Raw genomic sequence first — 17,766 nt, forward strand, 5'->3', positions numbered from 1 at the left:
AATTGCTATCAACCAGCATGAACACAATCATTCTTCATGCCATTATGCTGGCAACCTCAGACACAGAGAGGCTGACTGAGCTGTATTTCAGCACTCAAAGCCAGATGAATTTGTCTTTCAACTGTGCCAGCTGCACCACCAAGCAGATGACATGGCAGGTGCAGCAGCAGGAGCATCTCCAGTAGCAGGAGGGTCTTCAGCAGCTGTGGAACTGGGACACAGATGAGGAAGAAGAGGAAGACATCGAGCAAGTTATAGTGGAGGCCCAGTTCATGGAGCAGCTTCATAGCTTGTAGCATAGTTTCTTGGGAAACCAGTGTGAATTGGTAGGAAAAGGTTGTTCTGCAGACCTGGGATGACCAACAGTCATGAGGGAATTTCAGGATGGGGGAGGCAGTCTTTCTGAAGATATGTGCTGAACTAACCCCAGAGCTACAATGGCCGTGTACCAACATGCAGAGCCACATACTCATTGAAAAGCAGGTCTCCACTGCCATCTGGAAGCTGGCTACCCCTGAATGCTACTGAGCTGTAGTGAATCAGTTTGGTGTGGCGAGATTGACTATTGGGGCCGTTGTCATTCAGATGTGTAGAAGTGTTCAGATGGAAAAGATACTGTTGCACCGAGTTATACAGCTCAGTAATGCTCTGGTGGTTACTAATGGCATTGCACACATGGGCCTCTCAGACCGCCCCAGATTAGAGCTCAGAACTCATAAACAGAAAGCTGTATTTCTACATGGTGCTCCAAGAACTTGTCGACCATCAGGGCAGGTTTACAGACAAATACTGGGTGGTTTGGAAGGATCCCGATGTTAGGTTCTTTCAGAACTCAACTCTTTTTAATGTCATGGAGAAAGGACTGTTTTCTTCCAAGAACAATATAGACATTAACGGTGTGGCGATTGCTCCAATTATCCTGAGACCCCGAGCTTATCCTCTGCTGCTGAGTAAGTGTGCAGCTTCCATTGTTATGAAGCCATTCAAAAGTTCCTTGGACCAAAGGCAGGAATTTTTAACTGCCACCTCAGTAGTTGCAGAATGGTAGTGGTATGTGCATTTGGAAGGGAGCTGGCACTGTTTCTGGAATAGGTTGTAAGCAGCAAAAGAAAGCATTCCAAGGATTATAGCAGCATGTTGTATTTTGCGCAATATTTGTCAGAGCAAGGGAGAATCCTTAGCAATGGGTGAGAGGCTTAGGTACGGAGACTTGCTCAGAGGTTTGAGCAGTCAGCAAGGCACCCAATGCAAAATGCAAAAGCCAGGGCAATATCATTGGGGATACCTATTGCTCTTATTTTGAGTCTCATGCCTGAAATTGTGCCATTGTATATCCAGCTATTTATACGTATATGGGGGTGGTGGTTTGGAAGTGTTTTGTACAAATCAGTGTTGTTTATGCGCAGTGGAAGTGCAATGTTGAGGCAATTCCTATTTTATCTTATGTCTTTGCCTATACGTGCTTGTAAAACCTTATAGATAAGGGCAAAGTTCATTATTTTCTGTGTAAAACGAGCTAACTAAATGACTTAGTCCTACTGACTTAGTCCTCATGTAGACATGCCCTTACTAGCTATTTAAGAATAGGTAGTTACCTTACATGAGGCTTTTGCTCATGTAACATTGTCACATTTTGATCAATCAGGCCTTGCTTTCCACTATTTTATATAGAAAGTAGCCTGTTTATACTAGTTTAAAGATAATTGAAAGAGGTCTGTAGTCTACTTCTGCAGTCTAAAAAAAAAACCAGTTACGTAACCAGCAACCAAACACATGTCACTGAGGCTAGGAAGACATGATGGCAAAGTGACTCCTAAATCTACACTTTTTCCAATGCTGTGTTTAAATTGCACAGCTAGCAATACAAGATTTCAGTTCTAATACCACACACAGTTAATACTGATAAGAAATAAGTCTGTACAAATATTGTCCATGCCTTTATACATACACAGGTATACATACAGGACCCTGCTTTTACACAGTTGCTACAACATTACAATTTGAAAGGCTGTTAATTATCTTTCTATAAAGTGCTTATCTGTGCTAAATTTCTTCTTTACTTGTGAACAGACATAAAAGTCCATGAAGCTGAAAGTGAGGAAAGCTTTCCATACTTCCAGCTTGCAAAGTACAAAGAAAAATAATCATTGCACCCAGATGTTCCATCACCTGATGGTCTTTTCCGAGTACTCAGACCTCAATGCCATGTAATAGTTATGAATAGGAAAAGCATTCAGGACCCTGACATGCAAACATGTGAAAGGCTGACGCTGCTGATTTCTCATATTTACAAAGTATTGGACAAATACTGAAGTCCTCACTTAAAATGGAAAATGTTATCTGACTAAGAAATTTAGAATTTGACCTTTAATGATATTATTTCATCATAATTGCATTATTTGTGCTACAGAAAATCAAATTTTCACTGGTTTCTATAATACAAAAAACATTTCATACTTACCCTCTCCAATGTAATTTCTTCAAATTCATATTCGATTTCTGTTCCATTGACCTAAGAAAGCATGTAACAGAAAATCCATTAGCAGTGCATTGAAGGTAATTAGGCAATAAACCACATATTTTACTCTTGAATGTATACACTTATGTCCCATTACTTTGCGAGAATACAGCTTTTCAAAATAAAGGGTCTCGTCCTGCAAGTCTTCCACACTCAAACACTTGATTTGCCTTCCGTTAAAGTCACTGGGAAAACTCCTATTGACTTGAATCGTGCAGGATTAAGGCCTGAAAGCCCAGTTGAAATCAGTGATAGTTGTGTACAAGGCAGACCTGAAAGACAGGTTGCTGAGATACATCATTTGAGTTTACTTATTAAGAGTCTACTTTGTGGACTTGACACAAATATTTAAATAATTTCCAAGCTGTACAATTCCATGGGAAAGCATCTCTAGAAGTTCTGGCCACAAATGGCAGAAGGGCTATTAATTATTCACTGCCTTACAAGCTCAAATACACTATGCAACAATATTGACTGCCAGATGAGAAATTCATTGTTTTTATTGGAAAAATAATTCACTGATAAACACACTGAAATACAGCATCTTGTTTACAACACTAACCTAGGGCAAAAACATGGCAGAAGAGTTTTACAATGGACATATGAATTACAAAAAACATTAACATGCCAATTCGTTTCCTCAGTTTAATTTAAATCTGAAAACAAATTAAATTGTACAAAATGCAAAAGTACTAAAATGGGATGTGCCAGGCAAGAAATTATTCAATAAAATGCATGTTACTGGTTGAAGTAGTGGACAAGGACATGGATTTTCTCTGCAGCCTTGTAAAAACCCACTTAACCTCTCTTCCTCATCTGCTAAATAGAGATAATACCCTGAAGAGGTGTCCGCTGGTTGTGCAGATTAATCAAGGTTAGTTAAGTATCTTGTAAATATAAAGTGTAAAGAAGTATAATAAATCATCTCTTAAAAGAACTGTTACTAAAATTGCTTACTTCCTCATTTTTATCATATAAACTAAATCGATTGGAATATAAATATTTTACTTACATTTCAGTGTATAGTATACAGAAGTTATTGTCTGTATGAAATTTTAGTTTGTACTGACTTCAGTAGTTTTTATGTAGCCTGTTATAAAAATAGGCAAATATCTAGATGAGTTGATGTCCCCCGGGAAGACCTCTGCATAACCCTGTTTGAGAACCACAGCTCTAATGTACGTATGTAGGTATTTCTAATGTGAACACCGCTATCAGGTTCGCAGGTCTACCAAACAAAACCTTATGCATTACTATAAAATATTTCACTTTCATTAAAGGAATGCATATTGGCCTCAGAATTGCGCAATAATCTCAGGTATTGTACATATTTTTTAATGATGTAGATATGTTTTCACCTGTGATCCAAGCTTTGGTAAATCCTGAATGTAATAATACAGATTTACAACCCCAGAACCCTCCCCCACCCAGCCCCCTAAAAACATAACACTAACCAACCAAAAAATCCAAATCAAAATAAAAAGGTCAAAAACCCAAGTTAAACAAAATATAGCACTGAAGAATAAAATGCTTCAGTCATACAGTGTGTTTCTTTTTCTTATACAGTTACCTATAATACTTATTACATGACCTGATTTACTAATCATATTACAAGGTGGAGAAGTATTAGCAGAAACATTCCTATAAGAAATTTAGTCTTCTGTGTTTACGGTGCTTCACTGCGTACCCGGACCAATCGCCTTGCCATGTCTGCCCCAAATGAGAGGGGCCAATGCCGAGCTCGTAAGATGGAATCTGTCCTTCCAGGATTATGAGATGGAGTTGGTCCATGTTAAAGGGGACTGCAAATGTTATAGCTGATGCTTTGTCCCTGAGAGCAGGGCCTGAACTTCCCCAGGTTACTGGCTAAAGTGACCCTGCTCAGTTCGGTCTCGAAGGGGGAAGAGATGTGATGAAGTGGGGATCTTCCCTTGTTATGTTGTGAGTCTTACTGTTTTGCATGAATGCTGTGTGCCTCAGTTTCCCGTGTATTACACCAACGTCTAGGTGGTGGGAATAAGTGTGTGTGACTTTTGTGGGGGTTAATCCAGCTGCTTTCATGGATGCTATGGTCGCCTCTCCGTAAACTCAGGCCCAGGAGGGGGATGCGACCTGATGACTCTTGGCCCAGAAAGCAAGACAAAGTCCGGAGGAGGAGCAACAGGCAGGGCAGGGGCCAGGCAGCTGGAAGCAAGTCAGTCTTGGCTGGCTTGGTGCTCAGGGGGAGGACCAGAGCCCTCGCTCTGGGCTCCTCTCCCCCGCAAGATGGACTTGGCTGAAAGTCACTGATTTCTGTGCTAACAACATAAGAATATAAGAACGGCCATATTGGTCCATCAAGTCCAGTATCCTGTCCTCTGACAGTGGCCAATGGCAGGTGCCCCAAAAGGAATGAAACAGACAGGTTATCATCAAGTAATCTATGCCCTGTCATCCAATTCCAGCTTCTGGCAAACAGAGGCTAGGGACACCATTCCTGCCCATTGTGGCTAATAGTCATTGATGGACCTATCTTCAAGTTCTGCCCTAAGCTGTGTTCCTGTCAACTAATAAACCTTCTGTTTTACCAACTGGTAAAACATAAAGATGTTGCTTCACTATTATATAGGAAGCATACTGATACTGGAGAATTAATAGCTATTCCTAGGTTTTTGTCCTTTTTGACAAACGGTAATAAAATCAAAGCGATCTGCATGGCTCCATTTTGATGAATATTTCTTTTATCTTAAATTATTTAAGCAGGCAGAGAAGTCAGATCTATGTCTTCAATTTATCAGTCTTGCTCCGTAAGGTTTTTCTTTGCTTCACTGCTTACAATCACTTGTCCTTTGCATTAAAATCTTATTAATGCAGCAAAACGGAGTGGAGGGGGTGGGGAAGAAGGTCTTTAAAAGGAAACAATCCTTTGTACAAAAATTAATGAAAAAAGCACAGACTGAATATCCAACCTGTATTTGCACACAAACAGGATCCTTATTATGACAGCTTAAGGGGATTTAATTTTATCATCCACAATCTTAGCAGAAAAAATAAAATGTCTTCAGTTCATATCTCCTTAAAGCATGATTCTCATAGCTGACATCAGGATTCATAACAGTGAGGGTCAAGTATATGGCTAATCTTGGTCTAAACTTTTTTGTTGCTGTTGTGTGTATTTTTATATAGAGAGAGATAGATAGATACATACATACATACACACACACACACACCCCCTCCAATTAATGTCTCTGCATCCTCCAATTAATGTCTTCCCTTTTCCTCCTGACTGTAGATAGAACCCCTATGCAGGAAGCCCCATCTCCTGTGATAATGTCTAAGTAGGTCAGCAGCAGCTGCCTGAAGAGGTTGACACAGATAGTCTCCTACAGTACCATCTGTCTGTATCCATCTGCTGTCTCCTGTCTTATACTTGGATTGTAAGTGCTTTGGAGCAGGGACCAACTATTTGTTCTGTGTTTGTGCAGCACCTAATACAGTGGGGTCCTTGTCTATGACTAGGGCTGCTAAGTGCTACAGTAATGCACATAATAAATAAGGCTGGATATAGTAAGTAAAAGTCATGAACAGGTCATGGGCAATAAAGAAAATTCAGGGAAGCCCATGACCTGTCCTCAACTTTTACTAAAAATATCCATGATAAAATGGGAAAGGTCTGGGCAGCTGAGGGGTGGCTGGGACCCATGGGGGCTCAGAGGTCCAGGGACCTCCTGTCAAACCACGGTGGCTGGGAAGTGGCCAGGGTCGACCTACCCCACTGCAGTAGCTTTATGATAGCTGAAAAACTGTCAAATTGATTATCTGGAGTGAGATATCTACTTTTATTAGCAATTAGCTATTATCAGTCAGAAAACTAGTTCCCTACACCAACTAGGTCGAATTTTAGTCTATACTGGTTCTGGTTTTTTTGGCTGCATGGCCTCACTAGTTGCCGTTGCACCCCATTCTTTATACCCTACAAGACTGCCAAATTCATGTTAGAGAAGTGATCATAGAGCAGTCTTTAAGAATTTTTCGTTTTGCTGCATAATCTTTTTGAATTTCACAGTTCTAGCTGGCAGTATCATAGACATTTTTACACACTTTTGGGAATGAAAATTAAAAAGGCCTTCATGATTTCTGCAATCAAATCAATGAGGTCAAAATATTCCTCCAGTTATCATTTATCTTTGGCTGCAATCCTTCACTAATCTTCAGAACTACTTTATAGTTGGCAAAAAAATTACTAATCTCTTTTCTTCACTTTTTTTGGGGGGCGGGGATGAAGGGGGGAGTAAAGTGTCTTTGCCTCTATCCACAAACATAGAAATAGTCTACTAAATTATTTGGTAATGTTATCAAGGACAACAATCAGCTTTCAAATATGATTTTGCTTTTTACAAGTACCATAGAGAGCTTGCCAGAAAGTTGTGAGATCAATCCTCATTTTCAAAGAGAACCTGAGTGCATTTTTATGTTCTTCCTATCCAAGATTCCAGGCCTTTCTTTTTAATCTCAGTTTGTAACATTCTCTTCCCCCCGCCCCCATATTTCCTTTAGGAAACAAAGAAGCAATTTGTTGACCCCCTCGAAGGGAAGAATAAATTACATATGTTAAAGCTTTTCTTGCCTGTAAAATCACAAGACAAGCTGTTATATAAAGATACAAGTACGGAGGAGAATAAAAACAAGCAAATACTCACTTTATGGTTCTTAAATATATATATATACTATACATGGCACCAAGCGTAGGGCTCTCACAGGCTTCAGCAACACAAATGCCTCTACCTAGTAACTGCAACCATCAACTCCACTGCCTCTGCCAAGCTAAAGAAAACTGATACTTGTGCAGAAGGCTACAGTACACACAGCAACAAGCTTGTTCATCACATACTAGTTATGGTGGAAGAGATCACCTTTGACCTCATTGCAAAGTAGTAGGGTTCACAGAAGTTTCAACTGTTAGTCAATAATCTAATGATTTGCTGCTGCAGGGTCCTTAACAATAAACTGTATGCTGCTCATATTACTTCCTCCTTGCTATGTCAAATGGGAGAAAGTTAAGGCCTTTTATTCATTGATCATTCTCTCTGTTTCTGCAGCCCTCAGCCCCCCATATTTTCTCTCTGGAAACCTCATCCATTCACAAAATGATTGGTGTCCTGTTGCTTCATCCTCTTCAATATCCCCCAAATCCTCCATCAAATCACTAGCTTTGATCAATTCCTGCTTCGATTACAAGATTCTTCTCATTTCTGAGCTGCCTGCATCTCACTTTATCCTCTCTATCCAATTCCGCCAATAACACCATCTTCTCTCATAGCTCCCCTTAAGTTATTGTTACTACATCACCTCCCCACCTTGCATCTCTTCACAAACTTAATTTCACCAAAAACTTAACCCAATCTTTGAATATCTTTATTCCCATTTCATCTTAGTCTTTCCATTGCCCACCCTCCTCACAATCCCCTCTCCTTTGACTACTTTCATTCTCACTTTTGCTTCTTCTTTTATGCACCATAATTCAGATTACTCCCATGCAACTCCTTCCAGGTACCCTTGCTACCTTAACCTGCTCACCAGTAATCTCTCCACTTCATCAACTATTACACTGGTTTTTGTCTTGTCTTCATTGTCTATATTGTATGGATTGTAAGCCACTCTGGAGGATGTGTATTCCTTCATGTTTGTAAAAGCACAATTAAATATACATAATGATGAAGAAGAATTTTACTCTCAGCCTCACCATGACTAAATCCATAAGAGCTTCCTCTACAACCCACGAGCATGTAGTCCAGGGGTTCTCAAATCGGGGGTCGTGAGGTTATTACATGGGGGGTCATGAGCTGTCAACCTCCACCCCAAATCCCGCTTGCCTCCAGCATTTATAATAATGTTAAATATATTAAAAAGTGTGTTTAATTTATTAGGTGAGTTGCACTCAGAGACTTGTTGTGTAAAAGCGGTCACTAGTAAAAAAGTTTGAGACCCACTGTAGTCATATTTTATCTAGCTGAATGAACTAATGTAGGTATTCACAACATAGTTTATTACACAGGCTCATGCTGTTGAAACATCACAATGCATTTTGCTTGATGATTTCTTGAAATCCCTAATACCCCTATATCTTAAAGCTCTTCTGTAGGATATCTTTAACTTACTTACTAATGGTCACTGCTGACTACTAAAACATACATTGATCACTATATTTTCTCAGATAGAACGGAGACAGATTTGTTTCCACAATCACGTCATTCAGTTCACACGCAGCAGCCATTTGCAGAAGTACATTCAGCGGACCTGGGTACTAGTTTTCTTTCAATGACATTTGGCCTTGGAAAAGTATTCAGAACTTTCACAGTAAAAAGGAAAGCGAGTCTCAAGTAAATGACTTTGCAGGTGTTCAATATCACCAGGTTTCTCTTGTGTGCCATTCATTGCATTTACTAGACAGCTTCATAACTGTTTTCACTCAGTTTCCTCCACTCTGTTCTGTACTTCTGATATTATTGATGCCCCAATGCAAGATTAAGCATAAACTTTCAGTATGGCAAGATCCATCACAATTCTTAGAGCACCATCCATCAGTTTTTCCATTTCTACACACATACATTTCTAGAAGTACATTAGCACTTTAAGATCAGAATTTATGTACAAAATACTCAACGGGAGTTGCTACTGTTTCAATGACCTTGCTTCATCAACTAAGAGTGCAAAGTAAATGTGTCCTTGGACTTATTTGGCTATTCTTTTCCAAATGGTAAATGCTATTTGTCAGAGATTAGTAATTTTCTTTGGAATTACAATGTTTAAGAGCTAGAGAATAATTTAAAAACAAAAACACACCAACTGAGTTTATTAAAACAGATAAGAACCTGGTCAATGTGGAATCTACTCTACATTTACAAATAAATCCACCCCATAACAACTGACAAAACCTTGAACCAATGAAAGTAGACAGATGTATTACACTGAAAATGTACTAAAGCTAGGAATGAATTACAGCTTGATGTGATATCTCTGATACCGATAAAATGATTAGTCATCATGAACATTCCCTTGCAGCTTGGACAAACTCACGTCTTCATATAACATGAACCAGTCCTAAACTCAAACACCTTTTTATTTTAAGTAAGATTATCTAGTCTCCTGCCCCTTATTATACTATAAACTTCCCAGCAGGAAGCATATTAAAACCCTGAGACTAACTGTATAAGACACAGGGACTCGGGGCATTGAAAAAAGGGGGATGCCAAGGGAAAAGTTTCTAGCATACAGTCTCTATTTAAATTTTTAAAACTCTGCCCTTAGTAACTGAGTGGCTTTAAAACCTTTCCCATTTTCTATAGATAAGGTTAGCTGTATAAAGAATAATGTAATGCAGATTCTAGGTTACATTATTGAGGTATGTAAGGTCACTGAGAACTTGTTAAGGGTGACCATCACACTGTATTTATGTACAAATGGAGCAGCAGCCTCACATAGAGTTGCACAGATGAAGTCTAGTTGCCAGGTTTTGGCAGCCTCAATTCTAGAACACCATTACCAATGCAAAGTTGTTCCCTTGAGTGCTTTGTGGTCTTCAAATGCTTTGTGCAATCCTATTTTAGATATGACTCAAATGGTGGCACTTACTCTGCTTTCCTTGTGTGGTTATTCCACAATCTAACAAATGTTACTATTAGTAAATTATTTCTGATCCTCATCCTAAACTTTCCTTTGTTTAATTTACCCCACCCCTTACTCCTCATTATACCATCAGCCCTTCCCCACTCTTCCTACAGCCTTGAGCAACTCAGAACATCCTTATCTCAATTTCGCCTTCTAATGGGAACAATACTACTTAATGACCATGTTCACACGGGTGCTGTGCAGATTAATGACTGTAAAGCAGCTTGAAGATGTCACATTTTTTACATGTGCTTAATATTATTATTGTAGCTAAACTGGTTTGCCCAATACACTGTTCAAACCTCTCATCACTCATGTTACCCTTTAATAAGTGACAAATAATCCTATGGCACCAGGGGTCAGCAACCTTTCAGAAATGGTGTGCTGAGTCTTCATTAATTCACTCTAATTTAAGGTTTCGCATGCCGGTAATACATTTTAATGTTTTTTAGAAGGTCTCTTTCTATAAGTCTATAGATTTTATTACTAAACAAGTGTTGTATTGTAAAATTAACAAAGTTTTCAAAATGTTAAAATTAAACTAAAATCTTGATCTTACGTTGCCGGCCTGCTCAGCCCACTGCTGGTCTGGGGTTCTGTTCACCTAGGCCGGCAGCGGGCTGAGCAGGGCCTGTGGCCGGGACCCCGGCTGGCAAAGGTCTGGCAGCCAGGACCCCAGACCGGCAGCGGGCTGTGCAGGGCCGGCGGCCAGGACCCCAGACCAGCAGTGGGCTGAGCGGCTCAGCCTACTGCCGCTCAGGCGTTCCATCCATCGGCTCCTGGCAGCCGGGATCCTGGCTGCGGGATTCGCTCAGCCCGCTGCCGGTCTGGGGTCCCGGCCCTGCCCACATACAGTGGGTACCTACCTTCTCCCTGGTTCTGGCCCATTCTCTTCCTCTTTCTGCTCTGAGCTGAGGGTGGGAGGGCACTCAGCACAGGGCTGGGGGTGAAGGGTCTGGCCAGAAGCTAGAATGAGGGAGGGAGCTCAGGGTTGGGACAGGAGATTTGGGTGTGGTGCACTTATCTGGGCAGCTCCCATTTGGTGTGAGGGGTGCAGGTGGGAGAGTGTGTGTGTGTGTGTGTGTGTGTGTGTGTGTGTGCACGTGCGTGTGTGTGTGTGTGTGTGTGTGTGCGTGCGTGTGTGCAGGAGTTCCCATTTGGTGCTCAGGATGGGGATGGGGATGTGGGGGGTGTAAGAGTCAGGATGTGGGGGGGGTGCATAGGGTGTGGTTGGGCTGGTTTTGTGGGGGGGTGCAAGAGTCAGGGCAGAGGGCTGGCCGCATGTGAAGAGGTGCAGGTGTCAGGGTGGGGGGGGTTGGGTATGTGTGGGAGTGCCAGAGTCAGGGCTGGAGTCGTGAGTGGGGGTGAAGGAGTCAAGCAGAGGGCTGGGTGTTTATGAGGGTGGCACAGGGCTCAGGGCAGGGGTCTGGGTGGTGTGTGGGGCACAGGGCTCAGGGCATGGGCCTGGGGGGGTGTGTGGGGCTGCAGGGCTCAAGGCTGGGTGTGTGGGGTGGGGTCAGGGCAGGAGGGCATATGCCCCTATTTCACCACCCCCTTCCCCAAGGCCCTGCGCCACTGCTTTTCTGCCTCTGCTGGAAGAAGCGAGCATGTTGACTCTGGCAGGCAGCAGCGTGCCATTAAAAATTGGCTCGTGAGACATCTTTGGCACGTGAGCCATAGGTTGCAGACCCCTGTAATAGACTGACAGACGTTTTGGAGCATAAGCTTTTGTGGGTGAATACCCACTTCGTCCGCTTTGTCAGACATGATGAAGTGGGTATTCACCCACGAAAGCTTATGCTCCAATACGTCTGTTAATCTATAAGGTGCCACAGACTCTTTGTCGCTTTTTACAGATCCAGACTCACACAGCTGCACCTCTGATACTTGTTACGCTTTAATGAAAGAAAAAGCCTTAGAAGGCCTCCTAGCAAACAGACTAAAGAATTTTGGACAAGAAATGAAGAAAAAAAAATATTAACCTGGAATATGTTTGGGTAATTTATATTCTGGCATTGGGATTATGAACAAACTGTCATTTATGTAGAGAAACTTCTGCTAAACGTGCCAGCACAGAGTTACAAACAAAACTCAACATAAACATAGATCAAATTTTGGCATCTCTCTAGGCTAATATACAGTAGACAAATATAGGCTGCAATCTAGATCCATTCATGAGAGAAAAGTGGGTCATTTTAATAGGAATACATAGATGACACTAATACGTTTGGATAGAAAACAATGATGGGTGTTAATATAAATAATGAACAGAAGGATAAATTATTTTTATTTTTAAGTTGTTTTTAACTACATCTTTTACATCTTACATCTTTTTTGTTTGTTTGCATTATTATTTATTTGTATTATGACAGTGCCATGAGGCCAGGGACCCATTGTGCTATGTGAAGAAGACAGTCCCTACCCAAAATACTGTAAGTTTAAGTGGAGAGATGAGGACCGACATGACAGACAGACGGGGGGTAAATGACTGTCCTCAGCAAGAGGAGCAGTGGTTGGAGCCCACTACCTTCTTAACCACTTTATTATACTTTTCCAATTGTAGGTAGGAAATGAATGTTGCAACTCTACTTATGATTCATAAATACCTTTAAACAAAATGTGATGCAAACATTTGCAAGACAATAATTTTATAAATTAGACAATAGTAGTTGCATATAGTTTGTAAATGTTACAGTGAAGTCTTAACCAAAAAGGTGACCCTGAAAAGCTTCTGGATGTTCCTTTTTGTTGTGCCCAACATTTCCACACTCAAGGTGCTTTGTTTTGCAAATAAATCTGTGGGATTTTTTTTCTAATTGCTAGATCTGAAAATTCAAACTGGGATCCAAGAATTAACCTGAGCTTTTTCCTTTTCATGCAACATCAACTGTAATGCAAGTCCTGAAGGGTCAAAGCAAATCCTTAGTGACACCTATGCAATTCCATGAGTTTCAGTGGGCTTGCACAAATGTAACTGATTTTGCATTTAATAGTCATTGGGAGTGTTGACTTCAATGAAATGAAGGACAAGATTCCGTTACCGGAAGGGGAATAAAATATGCAAACACAAGTATTACCATAGTCAAACCACGTGCAGAACTTTGCTGTAAACCAGCTTCAGCATAGCTAAACTGTGTCTCAATTCAGGTATGGGAATATCAAAAAGTCTGGAGTTTGGAAGCTTATCTAAACGATATGAACTTATCCCCCACATGGTTACTCAATCTTCTGTCCCACACAGTTCTCCTACATTCTTGCCTAGACTTGTTACAGGAAAGCCTAGAGGACTGGCCTCTTTAATGGATGATTTTTTCTCCTCACCAGTATCTTTGGGGATCATCAAGCAGGACCACTGTTTCCCCTACAAATCCTGCATGGCTCTTTTGTGTCTGTGTAGGTAACATACTAGAGCATAGCGCAATTCCCTCATGTCAACTCTATTTTGTCTCAGAAAAAGGATGGAATTTGAAAGGCTGAGTTAAATTCAAGGCCTTCTGCTAGGGACCCTCCTTAGCTAAGCAGGTAAACAAGATGGACACCATTCTTGTTGTTAAGTACTGACAGTGTGCCTGCTCCCTCCCTGTAATGCACTGTCCCAGCCCTAAAGAGCTTACATTTGCTGTACGTAACCAGTAACAACCAACCCTGCTCAAAATTCAAAAACCTGTCCCAAATACTTCAGTCTTCCTAGCAGGAAAATATTCTTCACAGTAACTTGGTGAGAAATTTTAAATTTTCATAAAAAATCATGTATTCAAAGCCAGACAAGTGTTGAGTGTATATATATATATTACCTGGTTCTAGTTGTATTTCTGTCTCCATAAAATGAAGACAAACTAAGCAGTGTTATAACTGTAGCACAGAAATCTTGAAAGGTCAGCTTGAAAATTATATGTAATGCTATTCCATTGCAATGATCTTGGTATTCTGAAAATGGTATTTTATTTTCAGATTACTTTGAATCATCATTGTATCTATAATGCTAAAGATATTTCAATGACGCATTAAGTAAAGACAAAGATCTGAAAGACTTGTGATTCTAGTATGTAGGGGACCCCGGAAGACATTGTTACGGTTTGAGCGAGGGCTTGCGCTTTCTCAAGGAGAGGTTATTAGCGGACAGAAGTTGCTAGCAGCTGCTGCTTTTAACCGGATAAAACTGCCCTCTGTGGGAAGCCTCGGTGTTTTGGGGAACTGCAGACCGTCTGCAGAAAGTCCCTGGCCCGAGGCCAGGGGAGGCGGCCATTGCTGATGGAAAGTCCCTTATTGCATATGTAAAGGCTAGTTTGCATGCTATTAGCATGATGCTATAATTGCTAAGGGCTAGAGCTTGCGCATGGAACTTCGCACCTGATCGAGCTGTTCGGACGTTGGACTCCCCAAGCCAGTGGCAGCAACGCGTGGAGTTCCCGTTGCGGGTGTGTCACTTAACCTTCATTAAAGCCAATTAATTCACCTGTGTGTGTGGGCCTCATCCTTGCAGAGCATCCAGGCATGCAACACAGTCAAAACAGCTTTTGACATACAATGCATTTGAAAAACAGAAGTCAGTTCAATCCATAGCATGCTTCCTCAAAGGAAGATTGTGTTATTATATAAAAAGAAAGGCAATAAATATTCTAAGAATGTTTTTAATGTACAAACATCTACTGTCACATGGCTAGAAAGGGTTAAACATCCTGCAAAATAAATAACCCATAGAAGACATGTGGAGAGATGTTTGTGTGTCTGTGTATTTACATATGTATGAGTAGTGTGGACAATGTAATCAACAGTCCCCATCTATGCTGTATTCTGATAATTCAGAGGTCAAAAGAACATCCTATCAGGTAAATGAACTGTAAACATGGGATATCTCAGTATTCATCTCTCTTTGAAATGTATTGTGAATGGTGGAGGAACAAGCAAATCGCCTTTTGTTAATTTGTATAGCTAAGTACTGGTGATGGACCTCCTTCAAAGTCATCCTAATTACCTTTTGTTCCCTGAGGAATTCCAATTTGTCAAAAGACATGAAATTGTATAAAAGATTCTTGGGTCCTGATTCTGTTATCTCAGATTTGCTTAGACTTCCTCAAGGGAAGTTTGAGTCGCAAGACTGAGGTCCCAGTTATGCTGGTATGCCCTGAATATGAGAGTTGGACATTGGACTATGACCTACGAACTGAATTCTAACGGAACTCTTTGCAACTACAAAGCTCACAATCTCTGCTATGAATCTGCACCTCAGTGAATTGAACTCATGACTGTATGTACATTGATCTTTTAATCCTACTCTCTCTCTCGTTTTTGAATAATTTTTAGTTTAGTTAATAAGAATTGGCAGTAGCATGTATTTGGGTAAGATCTGAAACATTTATTAACCTGGGAGGTAATGTGTCCGATCCTTTGGGATTGGTAGACCCTTTTCTTTTATATGATGAAATAAGATTTACAGAAATGTTCATCATATTTGACGTGGGTACTTGGATGGAGACCTGAGGCTGGATCACTTTAAGGGACCTGAGTTTGGACTTCTGAGTACCAGTAAGGTAATAAAGGAGCTGTTTTATGCTGGCTTGGTAGATCTAAGTATTGGAATATCCACCAGCTTTATGGGGATTGTCCGCCCCATTCTTTGCAATTCACCCTAATTGAATGACCACAGCTGGCTCCCCACTAGGACCCCGGCCACATCTACTATTGCAACAGAGAAATAACACACTCAGGAAACATTTAGCTTGGTAGTATGCAAAACATTTTTTATCATTTAAAGTGCTGCATTGTCTCTTATCAGAAGCATAAAATGGTTCTGCATATGACATCAACTATCTTTGGTGCCTTCTCTAGGGGTGTCTGAATATTAAAATCCATTATTTCCATATCTAACCCGTAAAACAAAAGGTAGCAGAGATATGGGCAACATTCTGCTTCTGTCTGGAGGATCCTGATTTGTAAAACCATTCCAGGTCACTTCATATTAATGTGAGCTGTTGTAATAATTGAGGCCTAGCAGGCCTTCTTTAATTATTAGCTTAACTGGTGAAAAGTGGGTAAAGGGTTCATGATTTGTTACAATGATCTGTTATTTAAAATTGTTTCAGAAAAGATGTGAGAAGAAGACAGAAAGACTGAATTAATTTAAACAGCAGAAAGGGTCTACTAAACCACTCAAGGAACATGTTAAGATTATGACTGTTAAACAAGTGGCTTAGCGGGTCATGAATCAATTAACCAAAATTGAAGTGTTGGAAATTAGGTCTCATTAATGGACAAAACATTAAGAGGATTGATTATTGAGGACCCTTTAAAAAAAGAGACCTTGGGAAAAGAGAAAAAATGTTTACCCTCACCACAGCTCCAGCAGAAGGACTGTTGCCATGATATCAGAACTTGATATTCCAGTGGGGATGCCTATGTGATGGTACCTCCCATAAGGCTCTATGGAAATATGCTTAGAATGTGTTTTATGCTACATATACCATGTAACATATCTCCGTAAAGGTTATGATCTACTGAATGTATTAATCCTATTTGCATGCATGTATCATTTTTGTATTCGACGTTATGAATGTTGGCTGTGTACTGGCTTGATTTCTAAAGAGCATTCGGTCAGTTCCTGGAGAAAAGAATGTTGAAATTAAGTACCTAATCAAGAAACACTTAAAGGACAATGGATCTTGGAATGCTCCAATCCACGTAAGAAGTCTACTGGAGGACATTCAAGATAGCATGTAAACAATGGATGCTACCTGTAAAAACGGAGTCATGCATGAACATGTGACTTGCCCAGGCGACTCCTAAACTCCATCTTGGAGCTAGACTTTGCATAGGAGTGAGGAGGCGGGGTATCCAACCCAAGAGAAAGTCTATTTAAACCCCTGGGAGACCCCTCCATTTTGTCTTCAGCTGGCTAAAAAGGGAACCTCTCCACCCCACAGGATACTTGAAAGAAACTGGAACAAAGGACAGTAACTACAAGGCATGTGAGTGACTGCTGGATCCAGGCTAAAAGGAGATTAACCTGTAAAAGGGAGCATTCTGGAACTGGTGAGGATCTTATCTGTATTCAGTTTGATTAGACATAGATTTGCGCATTTTATTTTATTTTGCTTGGTGACTTACTTTGTTCTGTCTGTTACTACTTGGGACCACTTAAATCCTACTTTCTGTATTTAATAAACTCACTTTTTACTTATTAATTAACTCAGATTATGTAAAAGCGTGCATCTGAGGAAGTGGGTATTCACCCACGAAAGCTCATGCTCTAAAAACGTCTGTTAGTCTATAAGGTGCCACAGGATTCTTTGCTGCTTTTACAGATCCAGACTAACACGGCTACCCTCTGATATCAGATTATGTATTAATACCTGGGGGAGCAAACAACTGTGCATATCTCTCTATCAGTGTTATAGAGAGTGAACAATTTATGAGTTTACCCTGTATAAGCTCTATACAGGGTAAAACGGATTTATGTGGGTTTAGACCCCATTAGGAGTTGGGCATCTGAGTGTTAAAGACAGAGACACCTCTGTTAGTTGCTTTCAGGTAAACCTGCAGCTTTGGGGCACATGGTTCAGACCCTGGGTCTGTGTTGAATTAGACAGGTATGTCTGGCTCAG

The 17,766-nt window shown here is 40.7% G+C and overlaps 1 protein-coding gene across 9 annotated transcripts in view; it reads right to left on the reverse strand.

The window, feature by feature from the left end:
• The window catches only part of DLG2 (discs large MAGUK scaffold protein 2), a 1,569,268-nt gene that overhangs the window by 527,224 nt on the left and 1,024,278 nt on the right, over positions 1 to 17,766 (reverse strand). For all 9 annotated transcript variants that reach the window (XM_030558530.1, XM_030558473.1, XM_030558462.1 and 6 more), the window contains one exon: positions 2,462 to 2,512. In XM_030558530.1, coding sequence (XP_030414390.1) covers positions 2,462 to 2,512 — 51 coding nt within the window. The remainder of the gene's footprint in view (positions 1 to 2,461; positions 2,513 to 17,766) is intronic.

The sequence above is a fragment of the Gopherus evgoodei genome, chromosome 1, assembly GCF_007399415.2.
Source record: "Gopherus evgoodei ecotype Sinaloan lineage chromosome 1, rGopEvg1_v1.p, whole genome shotgun sequence".
NCBI lineage: Eukaryota > Metazoa > Chordata > Testudines > Testudinidae > Gopherus > Gopherus evgoodei.